Source organism: Saccopteryx leptura, chromosome 2 (genome assembly GCF_036850995.1).
Source record: "Saccopteryx leptura isolate mSacLep1 chromosome 2, mSacLep1_pri_phased_curated, whole genome shotgun sequence".
NCBI lineage: Eukaryota > Metazoa > Chordata > Mammalia > Chiroptera > Emballonuridae > Saccopteryx > Saccopteryx leptura.
Window position 1 is genome coordinate 199571846 of NC_089504.1, and position 18887 is coordinate 199590732.

Below are 18887 nucleotides of genomic sequence, written 5' to 3' on the forward strand. Positions count from 1 at the left end.
ACATCCTTACTGATTTACGGAATTATTGCCAGGAGGCTGGGAAGTGGTCAGAAATTCTTTATATTCAGGGGTTTTGGCATCTGCGTTCTCGTCCTAAACTCTGTGCCGGTTGCTCTACACCGCACATTCTCTTGGCCAGAGAAACCTCAGCTAAACCTTCCGCTCCAGATTCCTCTTCCTTTTCCAATTCCCCCGAGGAACTCTCTTAACCCTCCTGCAAGACTCCCTCGGCTCCCTCGGTCCCATCGGACTCCTCCCCCCTCTTCACTAGATCCTGCTTCCCCACCTGCAAATGATGCTCTCTCTCTCTCCTCTCCAGTCAGCGCTCACACCTAATCTTACTCCAGGCCACAAGAGGAAGTCAACCTCCTATGCCCTCTCCGCGAGGTGGTCGGAGCAGAAGGAGTTGTTCGGGTTCATGTGCCTTTCTCCCTCTCTGATCTGTTTGCAATTGAAAAGTGTTTGGGGTCTTACTCTTCTAATCCTACCAACTATACCAAGGAATTCCAATATCTCACTCAGGCATATGACCTCACTTGGTATTATGTCTTCTACCATTACCCCCAATGAACGGGACCGAATCTGGACGGCGGTGCGAGCTCATGCAGATAAGGTCCATGCCTCAAACCCTCAAATGCTGGTGGGCCCAGAGGCGGTCCCTGACACGGATCCCAACTGGAATTACCAGGCAGAACAAACAGGTATGAGATGACGAGACCAAGCCAGCCAGGTGGGGCCATCATTTGAATTCCTAGGCCTCGCAGACGACTGATGCGGCCTGAACTCAGAGACCCTCATTGCTCTCTCTGAGCCACGGGTGATGCTACAGGTAGCGGGTAAGTCCATATAATTTCTTGTGGACACGGGGGCTACCTTCTCTGTTTTACCTTCATACTCTGGACTTCTAGTTCCCTCACAGGTCTCGGTTATGGGAGTGGGTGGAACCCTTTCTTCTCCTCTTCACACACCACCTCTGACATGCAGTTTGGATGGAATTCCTTTTTCACACTCATTCTTAGTCATGCCATCATGCCCTGTACCCCTTCTGGGGTGAGACATTCTACACAGTCTCGGGGCCACTATCCAGCTGACAGCATCTTCCCACTTACTCCTACCACTCCTGACTAAAGACTCTTCCACTACCACAGATCACCCTAACCCAGTCACACCTCCTATTCCACCGGATGTTGTCAACCTTCAGGTCTGGGACACTTCTACCCCTGTGGTAGCAACCCACCACCCACCTGTACACATTAGCTTAAAGAATCCCTCCCAATTTCCATCTAGGCCCCAATTCCCTATTTCAGCAAGTCACCACCAAGGCCTTAAACCCATAATTACCCACCTCTTAAACCAAGGCTTACTCATTCCCATGGACTCTCCCTGCAATACCCCCATCCTTCCTGTTTGAAAACCTTCAGGAGCTTATTGCCTCGTCCAAGACTTATGCCTAATCAACGAGGCAGTAGTTCCCCTCCATTCAGTAGTCCCTAATCCTTACACATTACTGTCACACATTCCATCAGACACCACTCACTTCACGGTCCTAGATCTCAAGGATGCCTTCTTTACCATTCCTCTACACCCTGACTCTTACTTTCTGTTTGCCTTTACTTGGACTGATCCGGACACTAATGCAGCCCAGCAGCTTACGTGGACCATCCTGCCCCAGGGGTTCAGAGACAACCCACACCTGTTTGGACAGGCGCTGGCTGGGGATTTAGCTGCATGCGATCTCAAGACTAGTACTCTCTTACAATATGTAGATGACCTACTTCTCTGCAGTCCCTCCCTGTCTGCCTCAAGAAGGCACACAGCTACCCTTCTTAACTTTCTTGTCATGAAGGGATATCATGTCTCCCCTACTAAGGCTCAACTTCACTCTCAGTCTGTAGTCTATCTGGGCATTGCCTTGACTCCCACCACCCGAGGTCTCACCCTAGATCGAATTCAGACCATCCGCAGTCTCCAACCACCTACCACTGCTGATCAGATTCTTTCTTTCCTTGGTCTAATAGGCTTTTTTAGACACTGGATTCCCAATTTTGCTCTCTTAGCCAAACCCCTCTATGAGGCTGCAAAAGAGACTCCTACGGGACCTCTCACATGCCCTAACACCGTCAAAAGGGCTTTCTGTACCCTTCGAGATGCCCTCATCTCCTCTTCCCCTCTCGCTTTACCTGATTCCAGATGCCCCTTCCATCTTTTCACTGATGAAAAGCACGGTAATGCTGTTGGCGTGTTAACTCAACCTGTAGGGCCTACATACCGCCCTGTGGCATATCTCTCTAAACAACTGGACACCACTGTCAAAGGCTGGCAGCCCTGACTCTGGGCATTGGGTACAGCAGCTGAACTCACCAAGGAGGCTACTAAGCTCACCCTTTCCCAACCCATCACTGTATTCTCCTCCCACAGGCTCACTGACCTCCTTTCGCACAAATCTCTTTCTCTGTTAAGTCCTTCCCGCCTACAAGAATTTCACCTCCTGTTCTTCGAAAACCCTTCAATTACTTTTACCCTCTCCCAGACTCAACCTGGCCACTCTACCACCAGCTCCAGCGACACTTCCGGAACCCACCCACTCTTGTACGGAACTAATAGATTTCCTCAACAGGCCTCGAGATGGATTATCAGATTCTCCTTTAAAAGATCCAGATCTAATACTCTTTGTAGATGGGAGCTCTGTACAGGGACCTGACGGACGACGACAGGCAGCCTACACGGTGGTCACCACCTCCTCCACCCTAGAAGCTCAACAGCTGCCAGAGGGCACCACCTCTCAGAAAGCAGAACTGATTGCCCTCACACGGGCACTCACTCTGGCCCAGGGAAAACACGTAACTATATATACTGACTCTAAATATGCTTTTCTTATCACCCACAGCCACTCTGCCCTCTGGAAGGAAAGGGGCTTCCTCACTAGCAGGGGCTCCCCCATAATCAATGCTACCCTCATTTCTAAACTTTTGCAGGCATTACAGCTTCCTGCTGAGGTGGCTGTGGTACATTGTAGGGGCCATCAAACCTCTCAGGACCCGGTGGCCTTGGGAAATGCTCGGGCCAACTCGACAGCTTGAAACCTCACCCTGGGAGCCTCCCCATCTCCTCTCATGTTTCTCTCCACCTCCTTGAAACCTTCCTACACTCCTGAGGAAGAACAGACCCTCCTCAGAAAGGGTGAAGACATGTGCAACCAGGGATGGATATTTCTTGGAGATAGAATTGCCTTACCAAAAGAACAGGCTGAAACTCTCTTTCTGATATCCACTGTTCCTTACACATAGGGCCAAAAGCTCTCTATCAGTTCTTACAACCACTCTTTTTCTTCCCAGACCTCCAGAAGACTATTGAAAAGGTACATGCAGCATGTGCTGTCTGTTCCAAAACCTCTACACAAGGGGGACTCCGTCCCCACTTCCCTACCCATCAGTTGAGGGGGCACGTGCCAGGCCAGGGTTGGCAAATTGACTTCACTCATATGTCCCCTCACAAAAAACTCCGTTATCTCTTACCTTTTGTTGACACCTTTTCAGGATGGATAGAAGCCTTTCCAACTTCTCGAGAAACAGCAGATACCGTTGCCTCCATTCTCATTGAAAATATCATCCCACGGTTTGGACTGCCGACTACCATCCAGTCAGACAACGGCCCGGCCTTCACTGCCCAAATAGTCCAGCAGGTTGCCACCTCTCTCAACATCACCTAGAAACTCCACATACCCTATCACCCTCAATCATCGGGTAAGGTGGAAAGGGCTCATGGCATCCTGAAGAGTCAGCTAACTAAACTTTCCATTGAGACCAGGCTCTCCTGGCCAAACCTCCTTCCCCTGGCACTCACCAGAATCAGGGCAACCCCATGAAACCCCACTGGATTTAGCCCCTTTGAGCTGGTTTACGGTAGGCCATTCCTAATCAATCACAGCTTACCTGTCAACCCCTCTCCTCTTGCCACGTACCTCCCCTTTCTGTCTTTACTTCGCCATCTTCTCAGGGAACACGCGGACCAGACCCTTCCTCCCAGAGGGGGTCCAAATAAAACACAGCCAGTGGTCCCCCTCCAACCAGGAGACAGCTTTCTTCTAAGGGAGCTCCAGCCTGGCTCCCTGCAGCCCAGATGAATGGGACCCCATACGGATTGCTGGGAGTCAGAACCATTGGGCCTTACTCGTCTGCGGCTCACCAAAAAATTGGGCCATGCAGACCCTCCTGTTGCTCCTGTCCCTCCCACCAGGAACCTGCCACCAGAGTGAGCTGAAGCAGGGAGCAATGCTGTTCAGTAAGACTGGCCTGATAAAAGAAGCTTCAATCTGAACTGTCTGCAAGAAAAATTAAGCAAAAATCTCTCCTTTTACAACCTGCTTAACTTCTAATAGCAGCCACCTATTCTTACCTGGGCTGCCCCTATCCTACCTAAATCTTCTTCTAATTATCAGAGTATAACTCATATTTGCCTCTCTTTTTTTTTTTTTAAATTCTTACAGAACTGCACCAACGAAGTTTCTCAACTCATGGCCAAACAGATGTTCCTCCTGACACCCCTCAAAACCATCACCTTCCGATCTCCCCCCCCCCACGATGCCCCTACCCAGCAGGAAGTAGCCAGACAAATAAGCGGTGCCCCTTATTAATACAAAGAGATCGGAATGTAAGGTCGGTGGATAGAGGGATGGTCACGTGGGGAACCTAGGCCCGGGAACTTTTTTTTTTTTTTTTTTTTTCCCATTTTTCTGAAGCTGGAAACAGGGAGAGACAGACAGACTCCCGCATGCGCCCGACCGGGATCCACCCAGCACGCCCACCATGGGGCGACGCTCTGCCCACCAGGGGGCGATGCTCTGCCCATCCTGGGCATCGCCATGTTGCGACCAGAGCCACTCTAGCGCCTGAGGCAGAGGCCACAGAGCCATCCCCAGCGCCTGGGCCATTTTTGCTCCAATGGAGCCTTGGCTGCGGGAGGGGAAGAGAGAGACAGAGAGGAAAGAGCAGCGGAGGGGTGGAGAAGCAAATGGGCGCTTCTCCTGTGTGCCCTGGCCGGGAATCGAACCCGGGTCCTCCGCACGCTAGGCCGACGCTCTACCGCTGAGCCAACCGGCCAGGGCTAGGCCCGGGAACTTTGGCTAGGACCGCCCACTGTCAAGCGCCCCAAAAGAAACTTCCTAGGACTCCTTGGAAACAAAAGTGATTGACTGTCAGCCAGTAAGATTTCTCTACGTCATTTTAGCCCGACTTCCCTAGAGGGACTCCTTTTTAAATATACCCGCAAGGTCTCTCCATGTGCGATTTTTTCCTGACCTCCATCTTGCACGCCAGTGAGTCTTGTCCGGGGAACGCTCTGTGCTGAATAAAGCCTTTTGAACTTAACACACTTGGTGGCTCCGATACCTGTTCCTTCCTTGGTGGGGAAAAATACCTTACAATTTTATTTTTTGATTTAGAAAGGTTTGTGGGTAAGTTGTGCTTCTTTATTCTCTTAGGACTCCATATTTGTATGTAAACAATATCTGATCCTTTCACATGTTTATAAGGGTAGTTAATTAGTTATACTCTCCAAACTACTACCAAGACTTTTAAATTGTGATATTTTAGATAATTCTCCATGTTTTGACAACATACATAAAAATAACAGAATCATTTAAAATAATGTTGAGTAAAAGAAAAGCAAGTCCCAGAAGCCTAGGTACAATATGATACCATGTTTGGAAAGCTCAAAATAAGCAAAACTAAATAATATATTGTGTTAGAAATATGTTCATTCATGATAAAACAACAACAACAAAAAAAAGAATGAGGAAGATTTAGAATAATTGTACTCTCTAAGGGGCACGTATGAGGATGGGATAGGGCAGTAGCACACAAGGTGGTTGCAAGTTAAGGGGATGCACACACACATACACACACACATACACTTCATCATGAATATTAGTTACTTTTTAAGTGCAAGAAAACCAGAAGGTTTAGATCACTCATGAAGAAATCAATGATAAAAATGTAGGGATTCCCCTTTTAGCTAGGGCACCACATTGTTCTAAAAATACTGAGCATTGTATGCTGTCAGTAATAACAATTTTCACTGTATTTTTCAACTTATAAAAAGTATTTAGTGAGATACCGAATCACTAAACAATATGAATAACTATTGTAATAATACATTTTGTTTTATTATCTAACTTAATTTTAAAATGAAGATATCAGAATAATACTATTAGTTTTAATTAATCAATAAGAATAAAGAAATCTCAGATTATTCTGCTCATATTCATAATTGGTGTTATATGGTCATATAATGAATGCATTATTTCTAGCAGGTATTTCTAGAATTATGCTTTTTATTCCAGAGACTAGGTGCAAATGGACTTCAGTTTCTATTAAATCATGTAGAAAAAGACTTCTCTTCCTAGTGTGAAAAGCAAGGACAAATTTAATTATCAGAAATGAGAGTTTAGAGGAAAGAACAATCTCACATTGACATTGCATTACATTTTCATAAAATCATCTCTTTAGCCAGGTTGGAATCTAGGAGAGAATTGAATGGGATTAATGTACAAATTCTTTCACTTTTATAAAACATTATAAAACCGTTCTTTCTTTGTTAAAGGGATGGAACATTCAGCAAGGTTTGCCAAGGTTCATTTGGGTGTATTATGGAATAGATCTTCATTTCATTTCTGAGTACTAGGGGTGATTTTTCTAGCAAGATTCACAGACAAACTGTCTGGTATAGTTGCAGCAGGACTATCCTCCTTACCATTTGTATAAATATTTGCTTTTAGATAAAAAAAGAATACTTCTCTTGGGGACTTGTATAATATTTTTTGGGTGAAGGAAAAATAAAATTTAAAAGTTAACTAATGCAAAACTAGTTCTGAAGGTCTAGTTCTGAAGGTCTAGTTCTGAATTTAGACTGATTGCTTGTCCTACATTATCAAAGAGCTTATTTAACACTGCCAATTTTAAAATATATAGATTTTGAATGAATATGTAGACATACTTTAAAAGATTAAAAGTCCTTCAAAAGACACTTTGAAGTGAAATTTAGTATTGTAAAAATTAAGTAGCCCTGGCTGGTTGGCTCAGAGGTAGAGCATCAGCCTGGCATATGGATGACCCAGGTTCAATTCCCAGTCACAGCACACAGAAGAAGCACCCATTTAATTCTCTACTCCTGCCATTCTCGCTTCTCTCTCTCTCTCTCTTTCTCTCTCTCTCTTCCCCCTTCCTGCAGCCATGGCTCAATTGGAGCGAGTTGGCCCCTGACGCTGAGGATGACTCTGTGGCCTCTGCCTCAGGTGCTAAGAACAGCTCAGTTACTGAGCAACAGAGAAATGTCCCAGATGGACAGAACATCACCCCCTAGTGGGCTTGCCGGATGATTTCCAGTCAGGGTGCATGTAAGAGTCTGTTCTCTGCCTTTCCTCCATTCACTAAATTAAAAAGAAGAAAGAAAGAAAGAAAGAAAGAAAGAAAGAAAGAAAGAAAGAAAGAAAGAAAGAAAGAAAGAAAGAAAGAAAAAAAGAGAGAAAGAAAGAAAAAATAAATAGAAATTGAAGTAAATAATTACCCTTGGATTTGGTTGACTGGAATAAGCAACATACATATTTTTTTCATGCCTGTTATATTTGGTCTTACTTTAATTTCAGAAGAAGAACAGTTTTTACTGTACCTGATGAGGGGTTCTTTCTGATTTACTCCTACACCATTCCCAGTCTGAAAGGTCTGGTTTCTGACTCTCCTCATGAGAAAATCTTTTTTCTGGCCCTTCCAAAAAGATGGTTTCTTCATAGTGAATACCATGTTCTGTTTTTTTAAAGCACAGTGGGTCACTGCCCTTTTCATTGTGGGAATCCTGTTTCACCTCTGTTATATCAGTATTTGTGCATTTGTTGATCCTTTTTAGTGTGGAGCTGTCGAGAGAGGGTGTAGTGCTGATTTCCACTTTTATGGTATTGAAGACATGAGTGTCTCTCTGAGAGTCTTTCATAGTTTTGCACTCATAGTTCATGAGATAGTGATAGGATGTAGAGTTTTCATCATCATAATAATCTTCATGTGCTATTTTATAAATTCCATAACTATGTTCAAATGATATATTGAATTCAAAACCTCTTCTCTTGGCTATGTAAAAACAAAACAAAACTCCATGGTTAAGAAAGCAGATATAAACAAAAGTTGGATATAAATAGTGCATTAAACCTCATTACTATGAATTAAACCTCATTGCTATAAATTTAAAAACTCTTTTTGTTTACTTCTTGTCAGTTATTCAAAGCAATTATGCCTCACAATTTCAAGACATTTTTTCACTTTGTCTAATTTGTCTCATTTGCACAATAAAGGGCTTGAAATACATACAATCCCAAGAGCCTTGTAATCATTAAAGCAGTTTTATGTACCAAAATATTTGACCATAAATTAGAAACTTCTCATATAAATTCAGTTTTAGTTTTAGCTTTTTTAGTCTACCAATTATCTGTACATTTCTTTATTTTGGAATAAAAGATGTTATTCATAAACATTATTTTGCTAGAAATAAATTATTAAGTAGTTCTTAATATTATGTGATTTATTCAGCTGATACCACCATTAACATATTTAAAGTTTAAATGCTTTAAATATTTTGATATATAATATTTCTGACATTTATGTTTATAATGCTTACATTACAATTAGACAATGCTGCAATAAGTTTCTAAACTGTAAAGAAAACAACAGGTACATTTTTGATAAAAATAAATTTAGAATTAATTGTAAGAAATAAATATATTTATATTTCTGTGAACTGAAGCACTTTATAACATGTCTATAAACCTCATGAGTTATAATATAAATTAATCAGCAATATATAAGAATATTATGGTTTAAATCAGGTAAAATATGATAGTATCTAAATATAGTACTACTAGTTGGTGAATATGGTACAAGGTCTTAGTAGAAAAACAAGATAGAATGGGGCAGAAAGTGATATATTTTTGTGTAAATATCATTAAATACCAGATAATTATTATGTATTAAGAATGAAGTTATATCAAGATGGTAGACAAAATATAATTTGTTTTGTTTTGTTTTTAGTGAGAGAGACAGATAGGGACAGACAAACAGGAAGGGAGAGAAAAGAGAAGCATCAATTCTTCATTGAGTCACCTTAGTTCGTTGATTGCTCTCTCATATGTGCCTTGACCAGGGGGGCTCCAGCTGAGTCAGTGACCCCTTGTTCAAGCCAGTGACCTTGGCTCAAGCCAGCAAGCATCGGGTCATATCTATGATCCCACACTCAAGCTGTTGACCTTAGGGTTTCAAACCTGGATCCTCTGCATATCAGGCCCATGATCTATCCACTGCACCACTGCCTGATCAGGCTATTGTCTTGTTTTTTATCTTTCAAAAATTGACTCATATAAAAATATTTCTAGTTGGATAATTCTACTTACTTTTTCTAGTAATAGAGTCCAGTAAAATAAAATGACTAATTTTTAACTTACTTTAATAGTGTGAAAGCTGAAAAAACTAAAAGGATGTTTTAATATTGGTAGGTTTCCTTTGTCTCTAAAAAAGATGTAAAGTGACAAATTCTCAATTTGGGGATACTAAGCAAATGAAAACTTTCATAAAATCCCATCTTTATCATATAACAACAAAATTGATGTCTTTGCTTATATATACTACTCACAAAAATTAGGGGATATTTCAAAATGAATATTAAGCTATAAAATATCCCCTAATTTTTGTGAGCAGTATATTTTATTAGCTGAATATTCTAATTATAAAACATATAAAGCAAAAATGAGTAATGTATTTGAAGGAGTGTTCAGAATGTGTCAATGGAGAATCTGCCTCTCTGTGAAGAGGTACAAGAGGCAGTCTGAGGTAGGTTATGAGAAGAAAGTGGGATTGTGATACATACCATGGGGAAGTTGAAGGCCATATTATGCACATATGTCATGTCATTTAATACAGCAACAACCCTAAAGATAAAAACCTTATTGGTCCTATTTTATAGTTGAGAAATAGACAAGTAGAGGAAATCTCCCTAAGCTTACCTATCTGGTAAAAATTTGAATTTAAAGCTGATTCCAGAACTGGAGTTTTAAATCTCTTTATAAAATTGCTTTACTGCTAATCAAATGCATGAGAGAAATATGTTAATGGAAGTATAATTTCTCAGATGTGCTGTCTTTAATTTAGGATAAATACATGAATTATAAATATAAAGTATAACCAATAAAAATATTTCCTTTTGGTCACTTTCTTTAACATTAAAGGTAAATTCTGACTGAGATAAGATAATAATAATAGTGTTAACAGTGTTTGGATAATAATTTACAAGAAACTTAAAAGCTATCAGAATATAGTTAGGATCTAATGTTGTATTTATTCTGAAAAATAAACCCTGAATAAAGCATGATTAGCTCTAATCTTTTGTTTTAATCATATCTTGCTCATTATAAGTTATACATATGTAATAATACCAGATTATAAAAATAATTTTTCAGAGAAATGTCACCAGATACTCCAATTTTGTCAAGAAATTAAAGTTAGTAATCTGAATTTATATAAAATATTTTTTTAATTTTAACTATTTAATTAAAAAAAACAACATTAGCTCTGGTCGATTGACTCAATGGATAGAGCATAAGCCCAGGTTGAAGACTTCCGGGGTTCTATTCCCAGTCAGGGCACACATGAGTAGCGACCTTCTGCTTCTCTCTCCCTCCCTCTTCCCTTTCTCTCTCTGTTCTTCTCCAGCAGCCAGTGGCTCAATTGGTTCGAGTATTGACCTGGGCACTGAGGATAGCTTGGTTGATTTGAGCATCGGCCCCAGACAGGTTGCTGGGTAGATCCCGGTTGAGTGCATGTGGGACTCTGTCTCTCTATCTCCCTTCCTCTTATTTTAAAAAAAGAAAAATAAAAATAAAATGTCATGTCATGTGAATAAAATGAGTCTGAAAGTCATACTCAATGCATATGTCTGTCACCTGAGACCTCTTTGTTAAAACCGTTTTTAACATTTTTGTTTTGAGACATAATATAGATTATTTTTGGAACAGGAGAGAATTATTATTTCTGCCAAGTCCTGACATTCATTATCAGGTTGCATGTCTCAGTTTCCATTCAGTGAAGCTGAGATGTGGATTTATATTTACATCTGCAAAAAGAACCTATGGTAAATTGAGTTAAGAAATAAATTTTTCCTGTATTGCTTCTGGAGTTCACTGATAAAGATTTAAGGGGGATTTTTCATTAGAGAAAAAAGGGTTAAATGTGAAATCAGAGCCATAAGCCCAAAGAGTCAAAGTACTAAATATAATACTTATCAGGCATTTGCCTACCTGAGGAAAAGCCATCTTTGGGGTTTCAAATTTCTGTTGTGTTTTCCTAGTCATAAGACAATTTATGTGGGGAAGAGTCCTCAGAGATCATAACAATGAATGGAGTAATTTGAACTATCAGCATTTTAAACTAATATTTCTCATGTTTTATTTTAGAAGCCATGCCTCTTTCTATATATCTACATATTCAATGCCTTTCTTGAATTTAAAAATAAATACAGATAAGGTCAATGGTAATTTTAGAGGAGAAATATTATTTTGATCTTGAAAGGCATGATTTTGATCTAAAACATGAGATATTAATATTTTTGTTGATTCTGCTAGCTTGCCTTAGGCTGTTCTCTCTTGGCTGTACAAAAGAACACTTCCTAGCTATGGACAGTCTGTTCCATTGCTTTATTTTCAGCTTCGATACGGTTGTTCTTTACTTCTTAAAATGACTGCTCTGAACTACTTCACTACGACTCTTTATTTTTTTCTGGCACTGGACTCCTTTTGTCTCTTTTACAATCTTAAATACTATAAGATAGAGCTGGTTCACTAATTTAGAGACAAAAGGTAAACATTCGATAAGCTGTAAGAATTTTCAGACTTGTCAGTTACTTTTATGTGCCATCTTCTTTGTGGCCCGAAAGAAATATATTCGCAGTCACTGTTGCTCTGAATATTAATCTCCGTAAGCACATAATTATTTTAAGTTCTGTAATTATTTTATTTATGACATAGATACATTTGGCACTTATTAATGATAAAACTTATGGCATCCATAATGCTAAAAAAATCTTCTAGTCAGTTGAAAAATATTTATATATACTAAATTTTAAATGTTGAGAATACTTGGAAAATGACCAGATTCTGACTGTTTGTCATTGGTTATAAAATGTTTGTAAAATAAATCTGTTGCAGAATTGATTACAGAATGTACTTTAATATTCTACAGTTTGTACAATCCTAAACTTGTCTTTTATGAATTGTTTTTATTTACCCTTCCTTCTTTGTTAAAGAATAATATGCTTGCTTATTCTGAACAGAAGAACATTAATGGAACAGATAATGGAGCATACACTGATGCATTCTTAGATGTATTAAATGGTAGAGCATCCTATTTTTTGTCTGTAATGACAAAATAATATCCTTTTTCTGCCCAGCAGAGTCAAAACATATAGGCCATTCTTCAATTTTTCCTGTCTTAGTATGGGAATGGTTACACTCTAATGAGTTTCATAATTGACCCATTCCCATTATAGGTTTACTCTTTAAAACATAGTTGTTGTTTTTTTAAGTAAATAGCATGGCTAGATTCATATATAACATACATTTACAAACTCTGCTACCTTTGTCCATTTTTAAAACTCAGGTGTTGTGTGGGTTTCTGTGTGTGTGTTTTCCAAAAGCAGAGGCATACACTTAAGTTTTGTTGTGGAACTAACTGTTTTCAGACATTTATTGTTTACTCTGAAAACTCTCCAAAATCCTGCAAGAATACAAAGCAGCAAAATAATGAAAACACTTTTCTTTAATGTTCCATTAAATAATAATGAGCTATAATATAATGAGTTTTTAACTCTTAGAGAGTCCGTCTCTTTTCAGATGCAAGTTCCTTTCTGTTGACTTGGAAGATGGATTTATTTTTTACTCTGGGTTAACAGCTACGGTGGATATAATGCCCAAGAGCCTTTGTTGACTTCATACTGTTTTGAATAAATTCTGTCTCTTTCTTACCTAAAATGATTATTCAATATATAACCACTTTACAGAGTTGTTTTAAACCTGCCTCATATAAAAATTCCTTCCAACACTGTATGAAGAATTGTTTCACATCATAATTTCTTCTCTCTATTTACTGTTTACATTTGTCCCTGGACTCTTCATCCCCTACTTGGGCAACTTTCTCAATAGACAACTTTTCTGTATTTGACTGTACGCATTTGCTGCCGATTGAGGACTTACATGTTTTCCCGTGCGATGCCACTGCATATGCATCCTGCTTGCAGTTGATGAGGCAGCCACAGGGCAAGTGGCTCCAGCGTTTGGACAAGACGAACACTGGGGTTACAGTGGTGGCCAATAAGGTTAGTAGAAAGCTGAGTGACTCAAAGGGAAGGCTCTGGAACCCCACCACGTGCTGGACCGCCATGTGGATCTGCAAAGGCAGAGAGCCTCAGATACATCCCAGCATTGCATTTTTTACTTTCCCAGGACTTTCCCCAAAACATGCTGCCCCAAACCCCTTCTCCTGGCTCCTTTACAGCCTGAGAGCCGGAAGCTCTGCTTCTGGGCTGGTGCCCCAGGCTTTAATGGATTACTGGGGTCTCTGATGCTCCAGACCGAAAACGACTTTGGGGGTTTACACTCCTGAATGCCTAGTCTGTGCCTGCTGCCAGTTCTAGTCTCCACCAGGGAAGCACAGTCCACAATGCAGGGATTCTTCTGGGAAAACAGGCAGGTGTCTGTGAAACCTGAACCTGGTCCTCAGATAGTCCTTTGTCACATCTCTGGACCTCCTTGCAGGTCAGTTTGTCAGAGCAGGGTGGCACCCTGCCACCTCTGATTTCATGAGGGATCTCAACTGGGATTCCTCATGGAGACTTGAACAAAAGCCTGTTTGCCCCCCCCTCTTCTCTCTCTACATCAGATTGAGCCTCTCCTCTTTTCCTGCTGGGATGCATGTTTCTTCTTTATCAGGCAGGAATGAAATGGAGAGAAATGAATAACAACAGAAGGCTAGGAAAAATACACCAGCAGCAACAACAATTTTTTTTTAACTACCTCCTTTTCTGAATACTCCCAGATATTGCTATGGGAAAAGAGAACACCGTTGGCCACGACAGATCAAGGAAAACTAAGCATCTAATGCTCCGAAACTCTCTCCACCACCTCCCCAATTTTAATATTTAAAGGAGAAACATTTGGTATCAAAGGCTTCTCTACGGATTAGCACTACCCTTCAATTGTCTTGCTACAAGTGCGGCTCTAAAACCGTGCCAGATACATTTGGAAGCAAACTTAAATCCACTGTATCTTGGCGACTCGCCAAACCAGGGACGCTGGTCTCAACTCGCACTCACACTGACTGGCGCGCGCGCGCGCGCACACACGCACACACATACACACACACACACACACACACACACACGTGAGCAACTACACTTTTACCATCATGGGAAGCCAAAGGATGATTTTTGTCAGCGCTAGGATCAAAGAGAAGCGCTTCTGCGCTATGCTCAAGGTGAAGCTCCTGGTGCCATAGGGAGTCCCCGGGTCCTCACGCCTGCAGGCTCCCGCCCCAGCAGTGTCACTGCGCCCTGACGCGCGCTCGTACTCGGCCCTCGCGGGTGGACCCGGCCCAAACACGGTGTCCAAGTTCGGGGATCGTCCCACAGAGCAACGCAAGGCCGGGCCCAGAGCATCATCTGGAGACAGAGAAAGCACTCTCTCCCCAGTTGGAGGGGTCCTGGAAGTGGAAGTTCCGCGGGAAATTGTCTGGTAGTTGGCATAGAGTTTCAGTGTCTCCTCTGAACACAGCAGCTGGTGAAGGAGCGGGACTGAGAGGCAGGCGAGTAGTCCGAAGGCTGAAGTGTACACAGCGAAGAGGAGCAGCACGTAGGAGCTGGAGCAGTCCGCCGAACAGCTCCAAGTCGTGCGCACGAAGGTGCCCCAGCCATACAGTGGTAGTGCGGAGAGCAGCAGACTGGCTGCCCACACTGTCAGTGCCACACCGAGCACTTGGCTGGATCTTCTGGAGGCTGCCTGTCTCCCTAAAGTCCTGTGCATCGTGTAAAAGTTATATGAGACTAGGAGAGTCGCCTTCAAGTTGCTTGAGAGGCCCTGGCATAAATATAGTAAGGCAGACATGGTGCATAGAGAATGAAAGTAGTCGGGGACCTCGTTTGGCCACTGCAAAAACATGAAGATTGTCACTGACAGGATGCTTATGAGATCATCCGCAGACCAGGAAGCCACCAGCATGGACACAACAGTTCTGTTCTGCATTTTCAGCAGGGAAACTAGCGAATAGATGCTGCCTGCCAGCGCTGCAAGAGTCATTAAGCATGTCAGACAAAAAAGGTAGACCTTTTAAACCTGCCAGAGTTCCTGGCAGGTTTAAAAGGTCTGTCGAATTATGATTTTCTTTCTATAGGTTAGAGTCATTTGTTGATAAGTTACTGAAAAATACAGACATCATCCTTGCTCAGAATTTAATTTTCCTTTCAGTGAACCTGTAAATATTCTCAAAATAAAGTGTGACTGTTAGTTGCAAATCAGATCTCTCTTTTTTCTTTTCCTATCAAGTTTCCCTCTACATGCTCCCCTGCCAGTCGAGCAGAAAATGCTCAGGCATTTTTCCTTTAGCTCTGACCCAACCCATATTTAAAAACTGGATTCCATTTAAAACATCAATAAGAAACTTTTTAACATTCCAATTAAAAATAATCAAACCAAAACCTCCTTCCTGAAACCATCAAGTTTCAGGGATGAAAGCAAAAGCTCCTCAAGCAGATTGAAAAGCAATGCTGTGTGGATCCTTTTGGTTCCTTCTTATGGAGCAAAGCAGTTTGTTGCTTGAGAAAATCAAACTCTATTTACTTTCTAAGAGCAGTAAAATGATGCATTTGTTTCCAGGGCTGAATTCAAAGGCAGAGATTTCCAGGTAGGCTTCAGCTTTGCCGATTCAGAGAGGGGTGGAGAGGAGAGAGAGAGGGAGAGAGAGAGAGAGAACGAGAGAGAGGGAGAGAGAATGAGATAGGAAAAGAGAATGAGAGAGGGAGAGAGAATGAGAGAGAGGGAGGGAGAGAGAATTAGAAAAAGAGAGAATGAGAGAGGGAGAGAGCATGAGAAAGTCACTGCACAGCTCCTCTTCTGAACCGCTGTATTTTTCAATCAGCCTGTGATCCTCTGAGCTGCAGGAAGGAAGGAGTCAGCTCCAAGCAGGAGAGAAGCAGGAACAAAAGGGAGGGGAGTTCAGTGTATGAGCAAAATGATATCCGTTTTCTCAGTTTGCCTCATTTGAAACAAGAAGCAGTGTCCTTGCTAAGCCTTCCCCTTTGGTTTTAACATATAATTCTAGCCCAAACACTTGCTCAGGTTTTATTTGAATGACAAATACCATCTTTGAAAAGTCCAAGCTATATTTTCTATCTAGCTGACTCTAATACACAATCCATCAGAGAAAAAATGTTATCGACATTTAAAAAAAAAAAAAAAAAAAAGAATGTACCAGCTTTGCTTTTTAACTATATATTGTATTTAATGAAATGTCATTATGGTCCTCATTACACTAAACTCAATTTTGCAGATTCTTTGGGTTGAGCCATACTAGCTTTAGGCATGTACATATTTTCTGTTACTGTCATCAAATTTAGCAAGCTTGCATTTGAATAAATAATGTTTAGAGTTGTTCAAGTTGGATGACATTATATAGGGTCTAAAAGGAGATTATCCCACAAAAACATGAGGATGTTGCCAGGACTGTTGCATAGAATAATTGCATCTCTGAACTAATTTAAATAATTGTCAGTTCTGCAAGATGAGTGGCTTAGCAAAGAAGTAACTGACAGCAGTAGTTCTGGCTAGCCATTTCCCAGGATGCATTGGGGTAGCTACCCTCAGCTCAGCCTCATGACCTGAGGGATGTCTGTCCCCAGGCTGGGGTCTGAATGGAAGCAAGGTTTAAGGAAAGGAGAAAGTTGATATGGTAATGCTCTAAATGAGTGAAAGTGGTAATAGAGCTCTGAGTATACCTTTTATTTTAGAGATAACTGAAGCTGCATTTTGGACTTGAATCTGTTCAAGTGGAAAGTGACTATTAGTTATTGCCAGCCATACCCTTCAATAAATCACAGTAGGTGCTTTGCTTACCTTGTCATGTTGTTTGATCTCCCCCTCACTCAGCGAATGGAAACACAACCACCCATGACAGCTAGCTCAGTGCTCTAGCAACAGACTTTTCAGTGCGGAGTGGATAAAGTTCTGGGAGAAAATTCACCTTGAAATACTGTTGCTTCAGAAAGTACAAAATGATGCACATATCTTATTTTTTACTATGTTTAAAGTTCTGTGGCATCTATTGTTTCTTCTCTCAGATTGTATTCTTTCCTGCCTGAAACAAAAATATTATAATTTAATATGGTTTCTAATTTTGGATTTTTGGTTGGGTTGGAAAATAAGTATCACATTGTTAAAACAGAATGAATAGAAATTAATAATAGCTGTTGCAAAATCATGTGAGGCCTAGGGACATTCCTGCTATCATTATCATCATTTTGGGGTTTTCTATTATGTATAAATTTGGAGTAGGAACACCCAACCACCATGTTTCCCTGGTTTCTAGGCGTAACAGGAGAGGAAAGGGAGTTAGCACATTTCCAAAGGTTGGTGTTGGAATTGCAGCCAGTAGGGAGCTAGGGGAAATATCTGAATTTGACTCCAGGCTCTGCAGTTGCTGGCTATGTACTCTTGAGCAAAATTTCTTACACTGTCTCTGAATGTCTGTTTTTACATCTGTAAAATAAGGAGATGTGATTGGAATATTTTAGGCCCATTCAAGTTTTAAATTAATATAATATTTATATAGTTCAGGCTAACTTTATCTTAATTTTCTTTTCTGCCTACTTGACAATAATCAATATTGTAATCAAATGAAAGGTGGAAGCCTGTAAGAGCCTATGCTTGAATTCTCCATGTTTTCCCTTTTCCTATATGGCATGGAGGCCCTTATCAATATGAAGATGGCATAATATTCAAGCAGCCTGAAATGATGGGTTCACTAAAGTATCATGGTTGTCCTGGAGGTCTGTGTGAACCTATAGTAGTAGCTTTGTATGAGTGAGAAGTAAAAATTGTGTAAGTCACTGAGTTTGGGGATTGATTGCTATCAGGTGGTAGCCTAGCTCATCCTATTATCCTTAGGTATATACTGTTGCTCACAGGTCAAAAGTGGTGGAGTCAGATTTTAAAATCATAGTCTGGCTTTGCATCCTTAATCTCAATGGACACACATTTTCTAATTGCCGCTTCTGATATCTCATACTTGGGAAAACTTCCAGTGGATGTTAATAATCAAAAAGTTTTGTTTTTGCTTTCCTTTCTCAAAAAGCATATTTGGACTATCTCATTTTTCAAATTTTTAATTTATTGACAACTGTTTACCAAGTTTTATATTTTATAATACACACACTCACACAAACACATACATATAAATTTCTTCAAAGTCGTAAGCCATTCCCTTAGCCATAATCTCATTTTCTTTAGAGCATCTTTCTGAATTAATAATAATAATGAAAAGAATAACGCTAAATGTCTTTTACATAATTTGTAGAAGACTGGGAAGAAAGATTTATAAGAAGCCCCTTTGTGACTTAAAACTTTTTACTCTATTCTTGTAAATAGGCCTCATTCTTCTCTCACTTATAAAGCTTCAATTATTGTCTTCAATTATTAGAAATTCTGTCTTCAAATTCCTTAATAATACAAATTCATATCTATTTTAATAAAAATTATAATTATGCCAGAACAGCTTAGGTGAAGACTTATTCATTATTGTCCCACTGCTGCTTTG

The 18887-nt window shown here is 40.6% G+C and overlaps 1 protein-coding gene across 1 annotated transcript in view; it reads right to left on the reverse strand.

The window, feature by feature from the left end:
• GPR149 (G protein-coupled receptor 149) overlaps nucleotides 1–15512 on the reverse strand; it is a 99612-nt gene extending 84100 nt beyond the window's left edge. The window contains 4 exon segments of the mRNA XM_066363581.1: nucleotides 7666–8117; nucleotides 13280–13472; nucleotides 14486–15406; nucleotides 15408–15512. Of these exon segments, the coding sequence (XP_066219678.1) occupies nucleotides 7666–8117; nucleotides 13280–13472; nucleotides 14486–15406; nucleotides 15408–15512 (1671 nt within the window).
• Nucleotides 15513–18887: the final 3375 nt, after the last annotated feature.